Source organism: Mobula hypostoma, chromosome 27 (genome assembly GCF_963921235.1).
Source record: "Mobula hypostoma chromosome 27, sMobHyp1.1, whole genome shotgun sequence".
In the NCBI taxonomy this organism is placed as follows: domain Eukaryota; kingdom Metazoa; phylum Chordata; class Chondrichthyes; order Myliobatiformes; family Myliobatidae; genus Mobula; species Mobula hypostoma.
The window spans coordinates 22,303,589-22,323,099 of NC_086123.1; the positions used below are offsets into that span (position 1 = coordinate 22,303,589).

At 42.7% G+C, this 19,511-nt stretch overlaps 1 protein-coding gene across 1 annotated transcript in view; it reads left to right on the forward strand.

The window, feature by feature from the left end:
• Positions 1 to 19,511, forward strand: part of LOC134338593 (cytosolic arginine sensor for mTORC1 subunit 2-like) — a 73,270-nt gene that overhangs the window by 46,977 nt on the left and 6,782 nt on the right. The window contains exons 3-7 of the mRNA XM_063034553.1: positions 4,381 to 4,574; positions 5,858 to 5,990; positions 9,249 to 9,372; positions 9,754 to 9,861; positions 12,551 to 12,633. Coding sequence (XP_062890623.1) covers positions 4,381 to 4,574; positions 5,858 to 5,990; positions 9,249 to 9,372; positions 9,754 to 9,861; positions 12,551 to 12,633 — 642 coding nt within the window. The remainder of the gene's footprint in view (positions 1 to 4,380; positions 4,575 to 5,857; positions 5,991 to 9,248; positions 9,373 to 9,753; positions 9,862 to 12,550; positions 12,634 to 19,511) is intronic.

Here is a 19,511-nt window from a genome sequence, read left to right on the forward strand (position 1 = left end):
AATGTCATTTAGCACTTTTACCAGTCAGCTGGGAATGCAAGCATAGAGGATTAGCTCACTATTACTTGTGTTGTTAAATATTTGTTTGTCTCTCTAGTCCCCTCCTCTGCCACCCTGCCCCCATCACGGGACAATTTACAATGACTAATTAACGTATGAACCGGTAGGTCTTTGGGAGGAAACCGGAGCACCCGGAGGAAACCCATGTGGTCACGGGGAGAATGTAGAAAACTCGGCGGGAATTGAACCCGGGTCGCTGGTCCTGTAAAGCGTTGTGTTAACCACTGTGCTACCATGTCACCCTAAACATATGCAATGCCCACACTGAAGATATTTTGAAACGAGGGAGAGTTACTGAGATGATTTTGAGATTTTTCTACTTTTGCACTGCAGAAATGTTGCAATTCAAAATGTTGATCTCCCCTTGTGGCTTATACAGGTCTTTAGTTTCTGCTGGAGATGATTCCAGTCATGCAGATGAGTAGGAGTTGAACTTCCTTTTGTATTTAGTCATTAATCATCTGAAGATTTTTTTTATTGTGTGGCAAAGCATGACTAATTACTTGGGTTCAAAGGGTTGGGTTAAAACGAATGACAGAATTTTTTTTTTGTTCCAGTCGGGCTGATAATACACAGGGCAGACTCTGTGTGGGGTGGCTCTTTATAGAACTGCTGTTCATAGCTCTAGTGAGCCCGGTTCAGTCTTGACCTGTGGTGTTGTCTGTGGACAACGCATTCTCAGTTTAACTGTATAGGTTTCCCCGAGTGCTTCAATTTCCGTCCATCTACTGCAGATGCGCAGGTTAATCAGCTACTATAAATTTACCTCTCCTTTGTGTGGGTGAGTGGTAGAACTGAGGCAGTGGGGTTTAAGGGGTAGTGAGAGTTGATGGGAGTGTCTGGAGATTGGTGTAAATGGATGCTTAATGGTCAGGGTGGACTTGAAGGGTCAAAGAGCCCCTCTAGCACTATATGATTCTAAAATTCAAAGTGCATTTATTATCAACGTATGTATGCAGTATACATCTTCCTACAGACTGTCATGAAACAAAGGAACACCATGGAACCCATTCACAGAGAAACATCAAACCCCCAACACGCAAAGAGCAGATCGTGCAGATAGCACAAAAGGCGCAGCTCATAAAACGTCAAACCACAAGTCATCGAGACAGGTCCAGGAGCGTTCAGTTCAATCCAGCCCCCGTGTTGTTCATTGACTTCAGGCCCCTGAGCCAGTTCGCCCTGGTCAAAACTACATAAAATAGCAACAAAAAAGGAACGGCCAGAAACTCATCATAACATCAACTACAGTGTCTGATCCACACACCACGACGATTCAATCTTGCCCAAGACCCAAATGTGTTGGCCTTTGCATTAAATAAGCAATTGCTTGTCAAGTCACTTTTTATTGTCATTTCAACCATAACTGCTGGTACGGAACATAGTAAAAATGAGACAATGTTTTTCAGGACCATGGTGCTACATGAAACAATACAAAAACTACACTGAACTACCTAAGAAAAAAAACAGAAAAAAAACTACACTAGACTACAGACCTATGCAGGACTGCATAAAGTGCACAAAACAGTCCAGGCACTACAATAAATAATAAACAAGACAACAGGCACAGTAGAGGGCAGTAGGGTGGTGTCAAGCCAGGCTCTGGGTATTGAGGAGTCTGATGGCTTGGGGGAAGAAAATGTTACATAGTCTGGTCGTGAGAGCCTGAATGCTTTGGTGCCTTTTTCCAGATGGCAGGAGGGAGAAGAGTTTATATGAGGGGTGCGTGGGGTCCTTTATAATGCTGTTTGCTTTGCGGTGTAGATGTCTGTGATGGTGGGAAGAGAGACCCCGATGATCTTCTCAGCTGACCTCACTATCCGCTACAGGGTCTTTCGATCGGAGATGGTACAATTTCCGAACCAGGCCATGATGCAGCTGCTTAGGATGCTCTCAATACAACCTCTGTAGAATGTGGTGAGGATAGCGGGTGGGAGATAGATTTTTCTCAGCCTTCGCAGAAAGTAGAGACGCTGCTGGGCTTTCTTTGCTATGGAGCTGGTGTTGAGGGACCAGGTGAGATTCTCCGCTAGGTGAACACCAAGAAATTTGGTGCTGTTAACGATCTCTACGGAGGAGTCGTCGATGTTCAGCGGAGAGTGGTCGCTCCGTGTCTTCCTGAAGTCAACAACCATCTCTTTTGTTCACATAAAGAGACAGGTTGTTGGCTCTGCACCAGTCCATTAGCTGCTGCACCTCCTCTCTGTATGCTGACTCATCATTCTTGCTGACGAGACCCACCACGGTTGTGTCATCGGCGAACTTGATGATGTGGTTTAAGATTGAATGTAAAAGCATTACTGAATAATAATGAAATATAGTGCTTGTGATATATTTTTTCTAAAACAGGCCCCCTTTTACTGAACCCTGAGGCAACTATGCTCAATACTTCCTTGCTTTCTCTCATCGGTAGTGGCAACTTGATTTCCAAAGCTGGCTCCTAATAGGGTTAAGCCCTCTAGCGCATAGAACCCACTTCCAACAATGGTTTGGCACCCAGCTGTGAGACACATCTGGGTACATCAGCCGCAAACTGTCACAAATAGAACATTGAATGCCTGTGGTGTGGTGGAAAAATATTCAAATTATTAAAAATTCATTGGTCCTTTTGAAATCAAATCTTAAAAAAAATCAAATTATAAAGCAGTGCTTGAAACACTAGAATTTGATATTTTTTTGGAATACAATTTGGTTGAATTGCGGATTTTTGAAAAAAAGGGTTTCATGAAACTTGGCTGTTCCTGACCACTTGAATTCGAAGGGTCACAAAAGGCTGGTCTGACTAGATTCACTGGGCAGACATCCCACTAACAATGCTGGGAAATTGAAGGAAGGTCACTCTCTGTTGCTGGACTCTGAATGCAATGCTGAAACGTGGTTACAGAGTGGTTGGGTCTTTGCTACTTTTGGGATTCTTGCTATTATGCGTGTGGCCTACTGAAATAATGGTCAGGCCTACAGAAATAATTTGGTATAACAACCTGGCTGTCTCTGCAGTATGATTGCAACAGTGCAGCATAGGAATGTCTTTTACAGCACCCGTAACTTTCTACAGATGTACCCTGGAGAGCATATCTGGCTGCATCTCCATCTGATGTGGGGGAGGAGGCACTGCACGGGATCAAAGTAAGCTGCAGAAAGTAGTAAACTCAGTCGGTTCCATCATGGGCACTCCCTGGGTGCACCTGGATAACTGACTGGAGTGGAGCACCAACACAGAGGCCGTGTACAAGAAGGGCCAGAGTCGTCTCTACTTCCTGAGGGGCTGAGATCCTTTGGCATGTGCAGGCCTCTCCTTCACATGTTCTACCTGTTTGTTGTCGCTAGTACAGTCTTCTTTTGGTGGGGCGGCGGGACATTGGCATCAACAAACTCATTAGAAAGGCTGGCTCTGTTGTAGGAGTCAAACTGGACTCACTGGATGCAGTTGTAGAACAAAGGACCCTATGGAAAAATCCTGGCAATTCTGGACAATGTTTCTCACTCTCTGCATGCCACCTTGGCTGAACAGAGGAGCACATTTAGTTATAGACTATGATAGCTGTGCTGCTTCAAAGAGTGCTATATGAGGTCATTCTTTCCCTCGCCCAAAAGGCTCTGTAATGAGTGAACCTATAGCTGGAGAAGTCATGACTCCCTCCTGTTAGACTGTTTGAGATAACTTATTTTTTATTCTTTTTCATCTCTTCTAATATTTGTAAATGTGTGCACTTGTAATGCTATTGTGACATTAATTTCCTTTGGGATCAATAAAGTATCTATCTATCTATACCAAACTACAGATGCTGGAAATCCAAGCAATACACACAAAGCGTTGGATAAACTCAGCAGGCCAGGCAGCATCTATGGAAGAAAGTGCGGTCGACGTTTCGGACGACAGCCTCTGACAGGACTGGAGGCAAAAAAAGGATGAGGAATAGATTTAAAAGCTGGGGGGGATGGGGAGAGAGAAACACTCTTTGATGGGTGAAACTGGGAGGGGCCTCCCCGATTCAACCGCACCAGAAAAAGATCTTGTCCATTGTATTTCTACCTTGACTGCACTTTCTCCTCAACAGTAACAGATAGATAGATATACTTTATTGATCCCGAGGGAAATTGGGTTTCGTTACATCCGCACCAACCAAGAATAGAGCATAAATATAGCAATACAAAAACCACAAACAATCAAACAACACAAACAAACTACTCTGGATTCTGTTTTGCTTTCCTTTTGTTCTACCTCTGTTTAGAGTGGTTTGTGCGGATGGAATGTGCAAGCAAAAGCTTTTCACTGTATCTCTGTGTGATTTAAAAAAAAACAATTACTTTTGTTTTCAGAGTTGCCGCAAACAGATTTTCTGCAAGTAGGAGAAGCCACCTGGCTGGCACTGAATGTCGTGTCCAATGGTCATTCTTCAACCAGCTCCCAGACGGTTGGCGTGACGAAGATAGCGAAATCCGTGATTGCTCCACTAGCCCAACATAACGTTTCGGTGTTTATGTTGTCGACGTACCAGACAGACTTCATAATGGTGAGCAAGCCTTCTAACCCTCTCCCTGCCTTGGCTATTCTTGTGCAGCATCCTGTAGGAAGTAGCACTGATTATTATTGAATTTGCATTTGGCGAACTTCCTTTTGGTGATAAAGAAAAGCCCAATTATACAACGGCACTGCCGAGCCTCGTGTGCAGCATTGTGGTGATACGCTGAACAACAGGCCCCGCAGTTTGTTGCTATTTAGTTTAAGACAGTTCTACGTAACTTATCTCCTTTGAAGTTGTATCATGGTGTATGTCCTGTGTTTAGTTCCTGTCACCATGACCCAAGGGAAACATAGGTGTGATTCTATTCAAGTGGTGGGTTATGAAGAAGACCTTCCAAAACTGAGGCTGTTTAGGCCAAGAAAGCAACCAAACTGAGAACAGAGTGTTTACGTTGCAATATAACGCTTCAGTGGGATGGAAGTTTGTCCAGAATTCTAATTTACAGCCTGCTGGGAAACTGGAGTGAGGAGATTTTTGTACAATTCTCCTTGTATATTTAAAAAAAAAGGCAACCCCCCCCCCCATCAAAGTGAAACAGTAAAATGTTGGCGAGCACCGATATTTCTCAAAACAAGCACTGAATTTTTGATGATCTACTATATTTTGTAATATTGAAAGCTGGTAAATCACAAATATTTTTCCAGTCGCATTAATTTATATCGGTTCATTACTATTTATGCTTGGGCATTAGTCTTTGACATCTCAGTGCCAAGCAGTTTTGCCTGCATTACTTTGGCCCCCGTACAAATGCTGTCATAATGTTAGTAAATTCAAATGTTAGATGGACATAAGTTTGTTTCTACTGGTGGCAGAACTAGTTCGCACTCTCATTCTCTCCCTGATTTTATCAGTATTTTATGTTTTTATGCTATTCAGTATAATACTGTTGAAGATGTAGTTACTATATTGAATGATTTTGTTTATTTTCTGACTTGTGGACAAAATCAACTTATGGACATGTCTTTTTTTTAAAAAAAAAAGGAACATGTTCATAGCCCAGGAATGGCCTGTATAGGTTTGGGAAGAATATTCACAGGGTGAGGAATTGGGTCCACTTTGCATTGAACCAAAACTTTAAGCTTGATTGCATTAATCATTATCTTTGAGGAGTAAAACAGATAACTTCTTGTCAATCACTGGAAGAAAACTGAGTAGTATTGGCTAAGGCCTAAAATGTGGATTTGAGTGAATATATTCCACAAAAGACAGTGTCTACTGTGTAATGGCACTGAGGTTTTTCTATTTAACGTTCTCTACTTTGTGTGCCCCAGGTGAGGGAGAGTGATTTACCAGCAGTCATTTGCACTCTGTCGGAAGAGTTCAGTATTTACAAGGAGGAAAATGGTGAATCAGTCCCAGTCGACAGCGGCTGTGTCACAAATGGCTTTGTAAAGCCCAAACATGGTAAATTAATATTGCCAGATTTAGTTCTTCATAAATATTGAATGAACCACAGAATTAACATAGAAATGCAATTACTGAAGCTTGTTGATTGGATGTTAACTGAAACAAAGGAAGAATGTGACAAAACTTTAATAAATTTGTAGAATGGGCTTGTTTTAAGAAAAAAGTGAGTGTTAGTATAACCAAATATAAGAGTACAGCTTGACTGGACAATTGAGGGTGCACCATATTGATTGAATAACTGGATGAATGCAGCCAAGGGGAAGAAGATCTGGATGTGCATGGTCATACGTGACTGATGACTTTTTTAAAAAAGCATAACAACGACTTGTGTTCAATGCTTTTGGTCTATGATTGTAAAATAGAGAAGTGTTATGGAAACTATTTGAACTTGTGTTCAACTTTAGTAGACTCCACTAGGCATACTTATATACAGTTCTGATTTCTGTATTTAAAAAAAGATTTGAACGAAAGGTACAAAACAGTAGTTTGAAAGAATAACCTGAGGCGACGATTGTTACCAAGGAGATTTAAATAGGTTGGCGTCTTTCCTGTAGAGATTATTGAAAGTTAATGCAAAGTATTTTAAATAATGTGAAGATTTGATGGACTGTCGTGGAGGCTATATTTCCACTTCTAAACGTGACAAAGTCTGCAGATGCTGGGAATCCAAAGTAACACACATAAAATGCTGGAGGAACTCAGCAAGTCAGGCAGCATCTATGGAAATGAATAAACAGTCAACGTTCTGGGTCGAGATTCTCCTGCACGGAGAACGAAGGGGGGAGATGCCAGAATAAAAAAGGTACGGGAAGGGGAAGGAAGCTGGCTGGCTGGTGATGGGTAAAAATGGGAGGGTGGGAAAGGTCAAAGGCTGGAGAAGAAGGAATCTGATAGGAGTGGAGAGTGGACCATGGCAGAACGAGGAAGGGACCAAGTTGTTCCTGAGTCCAAACTGAGAGATCTTAAGTATATATGCCAGCCATTACCAAATCAGATGCTGATGACGTAAAGATGGGCAGAGAAATAAATTGTGAAATGATTTCATTCTTGAGTTACTCTTTAAAACAAATGTAGTGAACAACATATGGCTCAGAATGTTGGACAATATCTAGTAACATGAGGAAACGAATTGTAGCAACAGAGGTGTGGGTTTTGAGGAGGATGGAAAGAATATCATGGACGAAAGGAATATCTAACGAGGATGTCATGAACAGAGCAAACACAAAAAGAGAAATAATGTATGAGATCATGAAAAGGCAATGTAACTTCATTGGACATGTGATTATGAAAGAGGAGTTAGAATGCACAGTAATTATGGGAAAGGTTGAAGGGAAAAAAGCAAGAGGAAGACAAAGACAAATGATGATAGAAACAGCAGCCAGAGAACTGGAAATGAATACCAATGAATTGATCCACTTGACCCGAAACAGGAGTGTGTGGGCCATGGCAGTCAAAGCTCAAACCGGGCATGGCACCTGATGATGATGATGATAAGTGAACAACACACACAGAATGCTGGAGGAACTCAGCAGGCTGGGCAGCATTTATGGAAAAAGAGTATAATCAATGTTTTGGGCCAAGGCCCTTTATCAAGGCTGGAGACAAAAAGATGAGGAGTCAAGCTTAGCAGGTGGGGGGAAGGGGGGAAGAAGCACAAGGTGATGGGTGGAGGTGGGGAAGGGTGAAGAAAAGAGCTGGGGAGTTGATTGATGAAAGAGATGCAGGGCTGGAGAGGGGGATCCTTCCTCCCCTCACCCCACCTTCTAACTCTGACTCTAATGCTGCCTGGCCTGCTGAGTTCCTCCAGCATTTTGTGTGTGTGTGTTGCTCGGATTTCCAGCTTCTGCAGATTTTCTCTTGTTAGAGATGTTATGAATACTTCTCTTTCTCTCGGATGTTCTGAGTTTTATAAATCTTTGGTGCTCTTCCTCAAAGGGCAGAGGAAACAGAGCCCTGTAATATTTTTAAGACAAAGTTAAATATTTGAGGAGGAGGACGGTGAAAGGTCACTGGAGGTACATGAAAAAAGGGAAGTTGAAGTTGTAGATAGAACAGTCTTACTAAGTCGAATGTGTGTGAGGAGCTGCACGTCGTCCTCCTATCTTGTACAATGGAATGCATGTGCTAGAGAGCCGGGGAGACCCAATTGTACCAAAAGAATGATAAAACTGTGGACTGTGTTCCTGCAGGGAATGGTCAAGGCAAATAGCCTGGCAGAACTTGATGTAAGCCTGAATTGGACAAAATTTGAAAGGGTATAGTGATGGCTTTAAGTGTAAAGGCTAAGGCAATGCTTGTGTGCCGTGAAAGTTAGATATGGATCACTTGACCATAAGACCCTCTTCTGAAATCCGGACTCAAACGTTATCTGAAACCGCAGTACTTGTTAAAATAAATAACTGTCATAATAGGATTACGAAGGCAGTCACAGGTAATTTATTTATCCCTTTTGCAATGTATAAAATTACTGTACAAGTTCTTAATCAGGTGTAAGCAGATCAATCATTTGTGATAAATTAATTATAATTTTTTATTCTTAATTAGAATTAATCCCATTTTGGCCACTGTTCTGACTGACGTGCGCAAGAGCTCCTGTTGTCCTTGGCAATGTTGTCTGGAGCACTTTCTGCGTAACTAGATCAGTGTAAATGGATGACTTGATGTTCCAGCCCTTACTGTGTTTTGTGATGGGCACCACAAGAACTACTTCAAAACATTTTTTTTCAACGTTATTTGAATAAAATGTAAAGATTTTGTGGTTTACATGGGTAATTCTGGACTCTGTCTTTGGAACTATGCAATTTTATGACTAATTATATAATTACAAGTGTTGAATGGTGCTCTGTACACTTGATACTTTGAACCAAAAGGGCCCATACCAGGCACAGCTATCAGCGACAGCTTCGTTTAATTTCTGGAGCTGTTTGTACTTGAGCACAAAGGATTTTTGTTTTGTACAATTGGACTCTATTCTAAACTTAGTTTATTCCCACAGGAATATCTACAATGCATTTTGAATTAAAAGGTCATTGAAATTTGGACACTGAAGCTTGTTAGAGAAGAAACAATAATTTTGCTTTTAGAACCAATTTTAAAGTGAGGGTCCAAATCCAAAAGCATTAACTCCCAATGCTCCTAAAGAGAATGAGGAAGCTAATGCAAATAATAGTTGGTGATCCAGGAGGATCAAATATTCTTAGTTTATTCTTGATCCTCTGCCTAACCAGAACCCTTGCCATATGTTTCCCTTGACAGCTACCAGCCCCACAGTTCACCCAGTGCTGAGTCCCAAGAACCAATTCTGTGTCATGAGTTTGGGCCCAGATACTCTTCCTACCATTGCCACTATTCTCATGGATGTCATGTTTTATTCTGCAAGGTACAAATCTCTTTGATATATGGTACTTAATAATTGTTTCCTGCAATGTCTGACGTGGAAGTTCCCTATTTTCTTTGCAGCTTTACTTATCAAGCCAGTTTAATGGTGTGAGTGACTGTCCCTGCTGTTATTTTTAAGTTCCTATTTTCTCCTTTTTAATTGAAAACTCTTTTATTAAGTCAATATTGCTTTTGATTTCACCCCATGTTCTCAAATAATTTGTGAGGAATTCTCAATTAAGCTCATATTTCTTTCTTTTCCCCGACGTAAATTATAGGTTCAAGGTGCTGAGTACCTTGTGTTTTTTTTAAACAGTGCATTGCGCAAATTTGTAATTGTTGCTTTTTAAAGTACAGTCTAAAAGAAGTTCTTTCCTTGCAGTTTGAAAGCTCGATCTGCAGATCAGGATCTTGACTACATCCGTTTCTTTTCTTTCTCTTTGATTGACGGCTACATTTCCATTGTGGTTGACACACAGACACAGAAACGGTGAGTTTACAGAATACTTGTCAAATTGGAGACTTTTCGAATGTTTTGATGTTATCTATTAAGGGTTTTAGATCAGCTTTGAATGGGGCTTGAAATTACCCTTGAGTTTATGATAATATACAACCAGATGATACTGGTTTCTATTTTTGCTGCCTTATTCGATTCAATTCAAGTTTAATTGTCATTCGCCATGCATGAATACCCATGACTACAGCCAAATGAGACAGCATTGTTCCAGGGCCAAGATGTAAAACACCAAGATGTCACACACAGCATAGAGCACACGGAGTACATGCCAAGATAGCAAGCACGTAGATAATCAGTACAATACAGCCACGCAAAAAAATTAGTCCAGGTCCTGGGTCCATGAATGCTGCAGAGAGCTGCAGTTGATCACAATGCAGCTTGTCTTCTGCTGAGTGAATACTGGGGGCGGCACTGACTCCAGTCTGGATGCCGCGCCATATACCCATGGGATTGTATAACGTAAGGTTTTTCTTTGCTGTATTGTCCCTAAGCCAATTCTTTGAAAGAGATATCCACTTCAATCAGCTTTCCTTTCACCTTTGTTCTTCAACTTGCTTTCAATTTTCTTATCCAATTCCTTTTGGAAAGTTGCTGTTGGATCTTCTCCCAACTTCTTTTCAGCCAATGCATACCAGATCATTGTACAAAGGTAAAGCTGTTTCTCCTCTCCGATTCCTCAGCAGCAATGGCAAATTTGTCCATTAGTATCTCCTGCAACTACCTATCAATTGGCCTTTTTCTCCTCCTCCAAAACTCTCACGGGACTCTGTTTAAGTTGAGAGGAAAACAAACTCAGATTCTCAAAACTCTTCACAGCTGTCAACCATCGCCCATTCTTGGATTGGTTGCAATGCATCTAGTTCTAATGTCTCTGCATCCTTCCAAGTATAGACGCAGTTCTCCCAATAACCTGTGATCTCAGCTTGCTGGCAACACAACACTGCTTATTGTCAGGCTGTGACTAAACATAGCTGGTTGAGTTGCCCTACATAGCTGACTAGCAACAGTTAGGCTTCTATCGCACCAAAGAAGCCTTGTACTTAGAGCTGACTTTCAAAACGTTTGGGGACTTTAGATGTTTCTGAATACAATACAATGGGAGTATTTACAAGTTTTGAAAAATTAAATAATTGAATTTTCAACATGGTTGATAATTCTTAAAGTATATATACAAAAAAATATATGCGTTGGCACGTGGCTAAGTGGTTAAGGTGTTGGTCTAGTGATCTGAAGGTCACTAGTTCGTGCCTCAGCTGAGGCAGTGTGTTGTGTCCTTGAGCAAGGTACTTAACCACGCATTGCTCTGCGATGACACCGGTGCCAAGCTGTATCGGCCATAGTGCCCTTCCCTTGGATAACATCGGTGGCGTGGAGAGGGGAGACTTACAGCATGGGCAACTGCCTGTCTTCCATACAACCTTGCCCAGGCCTGCCAACTGGAAACCTTCCAAGGCGCAAATCCATGGTCTCGCGAGACTAACGGATGCCTAAAAAAAAATTTAAAAATAAATCAGTTAACCATTTGCAATGGTAAACCCTTAAATGAAACAAAATTAATTAAATGCAAAGGATGACTCCCTTTTCCTTCTAGCAACCCAATAAATTCCATTATTATCAGTGGGTCAGTCTGCCACTAGCAGAACACCACATTGAAATATTTGGTCCCTATTATTGTTTGGTAGGGTTTGGAGGTCTGCCTATGTGACTGAAACTTGCTGGGATTTAACTTGATAGTTTGGCACCATTTAGGATCTCATCAGCAATGTTTCCCAACTGGAATTCCTGTGTTCCGGTAGCAAAGTGGTTAGTACGATGCTATTACAGCTCGGGGCATTTCGGAGTTCATTCCAGCACCGTTCTGTAAGGAGTCTCTGTATATCCAGCATCCTTGAATGCATGGGATTTCACTGGTTCTCTGGTTTCCACCCACGGTCCAAGGACCTACCAGGGGAGGTTAATTGGTCATTGTAAATTGTCCCGTGATTGGGTTCAGGTTAATCGAGTTTGTCGGGGGTTGCTGGGGCGCTGTGGCTCGAGGGGCTGGAAGGGCCTATTCTGCACTGTATCTCAATTAAAAAAAAATAATGCAAGCAAATGAGTTTAAAATTTATTTTTAATATGTTCCTTTGGGCTGTTCATCGCTCTCCATTCTTCATACACTCCCATTTTAAGGTGTGAAATACCTTTGAAGCAGTTGACTATTTGAATTATGAGTTATTCACAGTGATGGCGTCATTCCATGTGAAGAAAAGGGTACAGTGAACCAAGATGTTAACGTTGATATTTTATAGTTGTGGTAACAAATCCAGTAGGGATTTAGCTGCCCACCAAGATCCTCTCTCAACCCAAAAGTTATCTGCATATTGTTGTTTCAAAAAGCTCAGGCAACCTCAGCTTTTTACTCCTTGTTTTCGAGGCTGCTGATGGTTGTGGTAGATTGCCAGAGGACACCACAGCACAGCTAAACAATGCCGATGTGTGGATATTCTGTAGTTTAATTTGATTATCGTTGAGAAATTATTTTTCTCTACCTCCGGTGGTCGGAGTCGTTGTGATCACGTGCATGATGGGACAGGTCGCGCGTGGCAGGGTCACGTGCCTGAGGTTGGGTGGAATCTTCCTTGTTCGATGCTCACCTGACCGCTGCCTCCTTTCGCAACAGATTCCCCAGCAACCTGCTTCTCACGAGTGCATCGAGCGAGTTATGGAGGATGGTGCGGATAGGTGGTCAACCACTGGGATTTGGTAACTGAAATCTTACTTATCATTTGTTGCATTTCAGCTTTTCAATGACCTGCAGCAGGGGTTCCCAACTTTGGGTCCACGGACCCCTTCGGTTAATGGTAGGGGGTCCATAGCATTAAAAAAGGTTGGGGTTCCCTGATCTGCAGGCTCTCCCCGGGTAACGAATAGATTCATTTTTACAGATGCCCAAGAGTTGATTTTGTTCTCAAGTTGGAAAACGCAATCATCACTCTAAATGGTAACTATATTGGCATCAAATGCACAAGACTGATTTAAAAAAAAGACCTGTTATTGAAAGTGGAGACAGGGAGAGCTATGTCAGATATTCATAGGAATGAACAGATGTATGTACAATACGTTGGACTTCGCAGTGAATAGTATTATGGAGTTTGTTCATGCGCATGAGTGTCCATAAGTCAACTCATAACTGGGGAATGGCTTGGACTTTTAATTTTGCCAATGCGTGGGATCTTTAATAGAGGTGTTTGCTCTGGATACTTATGGGTATCTGTAGTATCATGAATAGCAGAGCATTGCCAAATGTATCATTCTGCCATAAAGATGCCCGAAACAGCCGCGTCTTCTCCTTCAACTACCTGCTAGGTATTTCCAGCATTGTCTGTTTTTATTTTCTGATTTCTAGCATCTCCAGTAGTAGTTTTTGATTTTTCATCTCTCTGCCTTCTCTTTCTTTGAACCTGTTTCAAAAAGTTGTTTGTCTTGCAATAGGTTCTCCCTTCATAGGATCCTTGGATGGTCCTTTACCATAAGTGGTTTTATTTAAAAGCATTTTTTTTTCTTTTTCCCGTTGAGTAATTTCCATTCCATTGTGGGCATGATCTCAGCACACGACTCCGAACTTGTAGAGAAGTTGCAATTATTGATAGAGATATTGCAGGTTTGGAGTACAGCTGATAATGCACATGAAGATGTGGGCAGGATGTTGTTAGTCACATAGTTTGACATATCACTACACAAATTCTCCCTTGTGCACGCACACACACCATTGGATTTGGGCTGAGGTCTTGTTTTTCCCTACTGTTACTGGACTTTCTGAAAGAACACTGCCTTCTCTCTTGTTTGTTTGACATGTTTCAACTTTGTTTTGGAGCCAGATGTTGAAAGAAATGAACTGTGGGGCCATTGCTTTCTTACAAGCGGTTCTATCATTCACCATACCAGAAAAGTGCTTGTTCCAACATCACAGGTTTTGTGCTAAAGGGCCTTGAGTTTGTGTAGTAAGGAGGAAGGGATATAGTGGTGCGTTTGTTCGTTATATACCGTGTCGTATGGCATGGACGATCATGGTCTACCCATGACCACGATTGTTCTTGGCAAATGTTTCTACAGAAGTGGTTTGCCGTTGCCTTCTTCCGGGCAGTGTCTTTCCAAGGCGGGTGACCTCACCCGTTATCAATACTCTTCAGAGATTGTCTACCTCTGGTATCAGTGGTTGCATAACCAGGACTTGTGATATGCACCAGCTCCTCTTACGACCATCCACCACCGGGTCCCATGGCTTCACGTGACCCTAATCGGGGTGGGATGGGGGGGGCTAAGCGGGTGTTACACCTTGCCCAATGGTGACCTGCAGGCCAGCAGAGGGTAGGAGCACCTTACACCTCCTTTGGTAAAGACGTATCTCCACCCTGCCACCTATACAGGGGTTTCCAGTTTATTTGGATAGCCGCTTATTTGTGACAATGCTTAAAGAACAAAAACAAATCGAGAAAATAGCTGGGATTTGCGCTACGAGTGAACAGTTTTTAAGTAGCATCAATTGCAGTGATTTTTGTCATGAATAGTTGGCAAGAAGTAAGCGGTTAGAATTAATTCAGAATGGTTCCAAGCATTTAGGCTTGGAGATGCCAGAAATACCCGGGAGTGAAAATGGATCGATTTCACTACTTCAACAAGTTAGGAATTACAAAGAATTTGAAGGTATCGACAATCATTGCGAATGTTAGAAGTGAAGATTTGGAAGATGCAATTGTTGATAGTATTGTATGAAGGCAGCACATTATCTACACGAGATGTCTGTGTTGATTTTGTTCATTTACAGTCAAAAGAATGCAACCTGGATGAATTCCTCTGTCGATAAGTATTAGGAACTAATACTTAGTTTCATAGTACTGCAGTAGTATTGTTAGTATACTAATTTGTTCTGTATTTCATTTAAATACATAATTTGTTACTGTTTGTCTTTTTTATACCTTAATTGGACCAAAATGTGCTGGTCCCAATATGTCCTAATTAACCGGAATTCACTGGATAGCTTAAAATGACTTGGAAAAATTAGTAATACTCTAACTCCCAAAAGCCTAAATGTTCTAGCTGAACAGTGCTGGGATTTAGTTAGACATAAGCAACCACAGCCCAAGATTTAGTCACGTTGTTAAAATCCTTGCAAGATACAAAACAAGAAGTTTTTTTGCTGCACACCAAGTTGAAGATGAAACAAAGGCAAAGGATATTTACGGAGAAAGCTGAGAGTGCCAACATTCTGGCTGCCAATAGTGAAGGGCAAACAGACAGTGATGACCATTCATGTAGCTTTGCCTTTGTAAGATCAGATTCATCTTCTCTGAGAATCCCCTTTTAACTTGCTGTGGTCGTAGATGGCAAGGCCAATATTAGTTTATTTCAAAGATAAGACCACAAGACGTCGGAACAGAATTAGTCCATTCAGCTGATTGAGTCTACTTTACTTCTCAGTTATGGCCGACTTATTTTCCCTCAAACCCATTCTCCTGCCTTCTCCTCATAATCTTTGATACCCTTACTAATCAAAAGCATATCAACCCCCACTTTAAATATACCCAATGTAATGATCTAGTAGATTTGCCAATAAAGCTCATTTGAAAGCCACTGTTCAGTCCGTCATTCTTTTTGATGACACCAACTTGGGGTAAATGTTTCTTTTCAATGCTGGAGCAGATTGTTTCTCACTGAGTTCAGTGTGCATTGTCCTTCTCATGGAAAGGTTTTGTGGTGGCTACACCACACTTCAGTGCGTCTCGCCCCTTGCTGGGTTTCAGTTTGCAGCACTGTGATGTGATATCTCTCTGCAATGGAATTCCAGCAGGCTCTGGTCAGACTAGGAGGGCGGCTCTAGGTAAACTAGCAGCAGCGGCAGTTAATGCTGGTCGTAATGTACCTGGGAACAGCCTGCAGATCACAACCCTGTATCATGGAGAAATGATACTTGGTCAGGATCTCTGCATTGCTTTCCAGATGGCCTTGGCAAATGCAGCTGGAGCGGTGGCTCTGCGTGGTCTCGTCGGTCACGGGTGTACGGTCCAGCTGGGAAGAGTGCTTTGCAGCAAAGCAACCAGAACATTTCAGCACTAGGGACAGAGGGAGCATCAGCATAGAGTGGTACTTGATTCTAGCCTATCCAAGGTCTGCCATTAGCTTGATGCAACGACACACCGGGGTGGACATTAGAATGAACACTGCGTTGGTGACATTAATCCTAACTCTAACCTCTGGACGTGTGCTTGCTTGGTTTTGCATGAGACGGAGTGCTGGGTGTGAGCCAGCTCATTGCTTTAATATCTATATCCTCTTGCCCCTCGATGGGGTTCTCTCCTGCAACCGAGAGGGAATATCCCTCTGGGATTTTATTGGTTGCTTTACTTTACCAGATCACTCTGCTCTTTTCTTGGCTCATGCTCTTGGTTCTCTGATCCATGATCCCCAACGGCCTTGTGAGCATGTAAAGGAGATAGGTAATCATTTTTGCTCCGACCAGTTCGGGTTCCTAAGACTCAGCTTGAACTGGTTGCAGAAGCTCTTCATTCCAAGGGCCAGCAGTGGAAGTAAACAGAAAAACACAGAAAATTGCTGCAAATTCACCATTTTCATGCGTTAGAAAATTTGATCTTCAACATGCTGGCAACCAAGTCCGAGATGAGAGGCTGCTTGGGAGTCAGCTAACCATCGCCCTCTTGTGGCAGAACCTAGTGTGGCTGGTTTAGAAAATGTGTCTCTAGCTTCAGATAAATAGGTTGAAGGGTTTTAATTTTTTTAAATCAGGAATTCAAGTTCAGTCATTTTAAGGTATTCAACTTTTTTCCCCCTCTCTTTACAAAAATAAAATTAAAGTTAGTTTTATTGGCCCTGGTGAGTGAGTGAAGAACCTGCGTGACAGGATTAATCCTTCGGTTGGTTGCTGGTTTGTGAGTGAAGTGGTAAACTCGGGGTGGGGTGAAAGTCTCCTCAGGGTTAGGTTTCAGCCAACCCGAAAACTGGAGCTCTTTAAAACTTGCTTTGTTTTCATTGCATTTTAATTTTAAATGAAAGGTGTCAGAATGTTTTGTAAAACTTGATGAGGCCACTGGAAACTTTGTTAGGGCGATCTGCTCCCCAGTGTGTGAATGATGGGCTGCTTCATTCTGCGATGAGGGACAGGGGTCCTAATCTAGAAACTCAGGTATCACTGTGATAATTGAGAAATATATCAATTTAAATAAAAACTTGGGAGTTGTGGCACTCGGTCATAATCCAGCAGATAGTAGCTTTGGACCACTGGCTCAGTGAATTGTGATCTAAATGTCCAAACCTATGTTCCTCTCATATTGAGCTGGCTACCAGTACGAGAACACATCAATAATAGAGCAAAACTAGCCTGTCTCTTGATGGTCTGAACCCGGCTCACTTTCGCTGTTTGTGGGTGAACAGTCCAACACTTGGGGAATTCAGCTTCGCAGCGATGAGAAGGTCTGACATCGGAGGATCAAGGAGTGACGTTGCTACGGATGCTGTGTTGCCAGTTGTCCCTGTGGTAACTTTTCTAACACTGCAGGGTTGTGAGGCCCCACTTTCATGGCTCATGTTAGTACTGAAAATCAAGGTCAATCAAACGCCTTGCCTTTCTGCTCCACAGGAGGTTTCCGTCCTCCCTCAGATCGGGTGGGAGGTGCAAACTCCCCGCCTGACCGTCTCTGGCCGCTTCTGACCAGAAGCGAGAGCCCCTCGGGGCTTATGGCAAAATGATCAGTGCAGCGGTTCAGAATCCCGTTTAATCGGATGGCAGAGAACCTCCCACTTATTCTACACCTCTCTTTGTTAACACTGTACTGGATAGAGTCAAGTTCAACAGGGTCTTCTCTCTCCATTGATTGAACCAAGTCCCTTCCCTTAACTGTAGTATTGCTAGATGGTGGGTAGGGAACGGTGTGAATCTTGTTCGTCCGTCCATGTGTATCAATAATTAGATGCTGAAGCATTTGTCCTGTGGCAAGGGAAAGATAACTTGCCTGTAGTCACATGTTTAAAGTAGGTCATCTACCTGCAGTACTGTGCAAAAGTCTTGGGCATATATATAGAGCGAGGGTGCCTGAGATTTTTGCACAGTACTGTATTTGCCAATATGGAGCAGAGAGCGGGTGTGTAAATCTTGAGGGAAGCAAAGGATGTTGGGGATGGTGAGGGTGGAGCGTCGCGAGAGGGGTGTGGGGCAGATGGCAGAGAAGGAATGCCAGGAGTGGGGGGGTGGGAGTGGTGCGGGTGCAGACCCATCCAGCCCTGGAACACCAGGCGATGTTTGATGGTTCCATCTAATATCAGAGAATGTTTACAGTTTGCAGCCTGAAACTCTTACTCTCTGCAGACATCCTTGAAACAGAAAAACCCCAAAGAATGAATGACAGGAAAGAAACATAAGAACCTGAAGCCCCCGCCACCCTCCCCCACACAAGCAGCACCAATCTTCCCCCTCCCCATTTATTCTAGCAGAAAGCAACAGCATTCCCACCACCCACCATGCAAGCAACAGCAAAGCCCCAAAGAGTGACCATGGTCTACAGTCCATCAGAAACTAATTGTTCATTCCAACAATTCATCATCCCTCAGGCTGCATCTCACTAAGCAAGAGGGGAGGTAACAGTCACTTTTTTGGTGTTACAGTCAGAGTGGGAAGCGTTGCTTTTTATTTCAAGTACCCCGACTCGAGAATCGGCAGCAAACTGTCACTCACCATTGAGGGAGAGAGAACGAGTGACTGGTCAACGACCTGCGTGCAGAGCCCTCTGACGGCCACCTTCGCTGTCCCAGTGTTCCGGCTCCCGCTACGCTTCAGTTCACGACACTGGCGAGAATTCGTGTCCACAGGGCCGCGCGGGGCTGCACCCTGAAGGCACCCGACTTCAGGCTGAACCTGGATATATCACGACACGGCCGATTGGCGAGCTCCAAGAACGGGAGCACACCGCTGTGCAGAACCGCAGTTTGAATGCAGCGGTAGATCACAGCCACCGTGAAAAGGAAAATAGAGACATTAGACGAGGGACAATTTAAATGTTGCACTGATGGGCTGGGAGAAGTTGCCCTCTGGCGCCATCTATAGCTCTTTTGATTCCAAGCAATTGGTTTATTGATCATTACAGAATATCCCTCTGGTAATCCCTGCTCCCTGTCCTCTCCCTTCCCCCATTCCCAGCCATGATTCCTCTCTCCATGCCCTCTTTCCACTCGTAGTCCACAAAAGAAACCCATATTAGAATCAGGTTTATCATCACTCACATATGTCATGAAATTTGTTTTGTGTGGCAGCAGTACAGTGTGTTACATAAAATTACTGCAGTATTATGCAAAGCTCTGAGGTTCCCTATCTAATATACCTAAGACATCTGCACAGTATTGTAGATGAAGGCTTCCTCTAAGAAGATGCTAAAAGTCAGACATGGACACAAAAAAAAACCAATTAAATTCTGAAAAGACAGGGTCTGGGTGGATTACCACCCACTGAAATACATCCTGGTGTTCACTATTCACAATATCAGGTGTTGTTAATGTTATTTGATATGTTTATTTACCTGTTTTCCTTAAGGCACCACTGAAGCTTGGGGCTTCTGCCTAATTCTCTTCCATGCAAT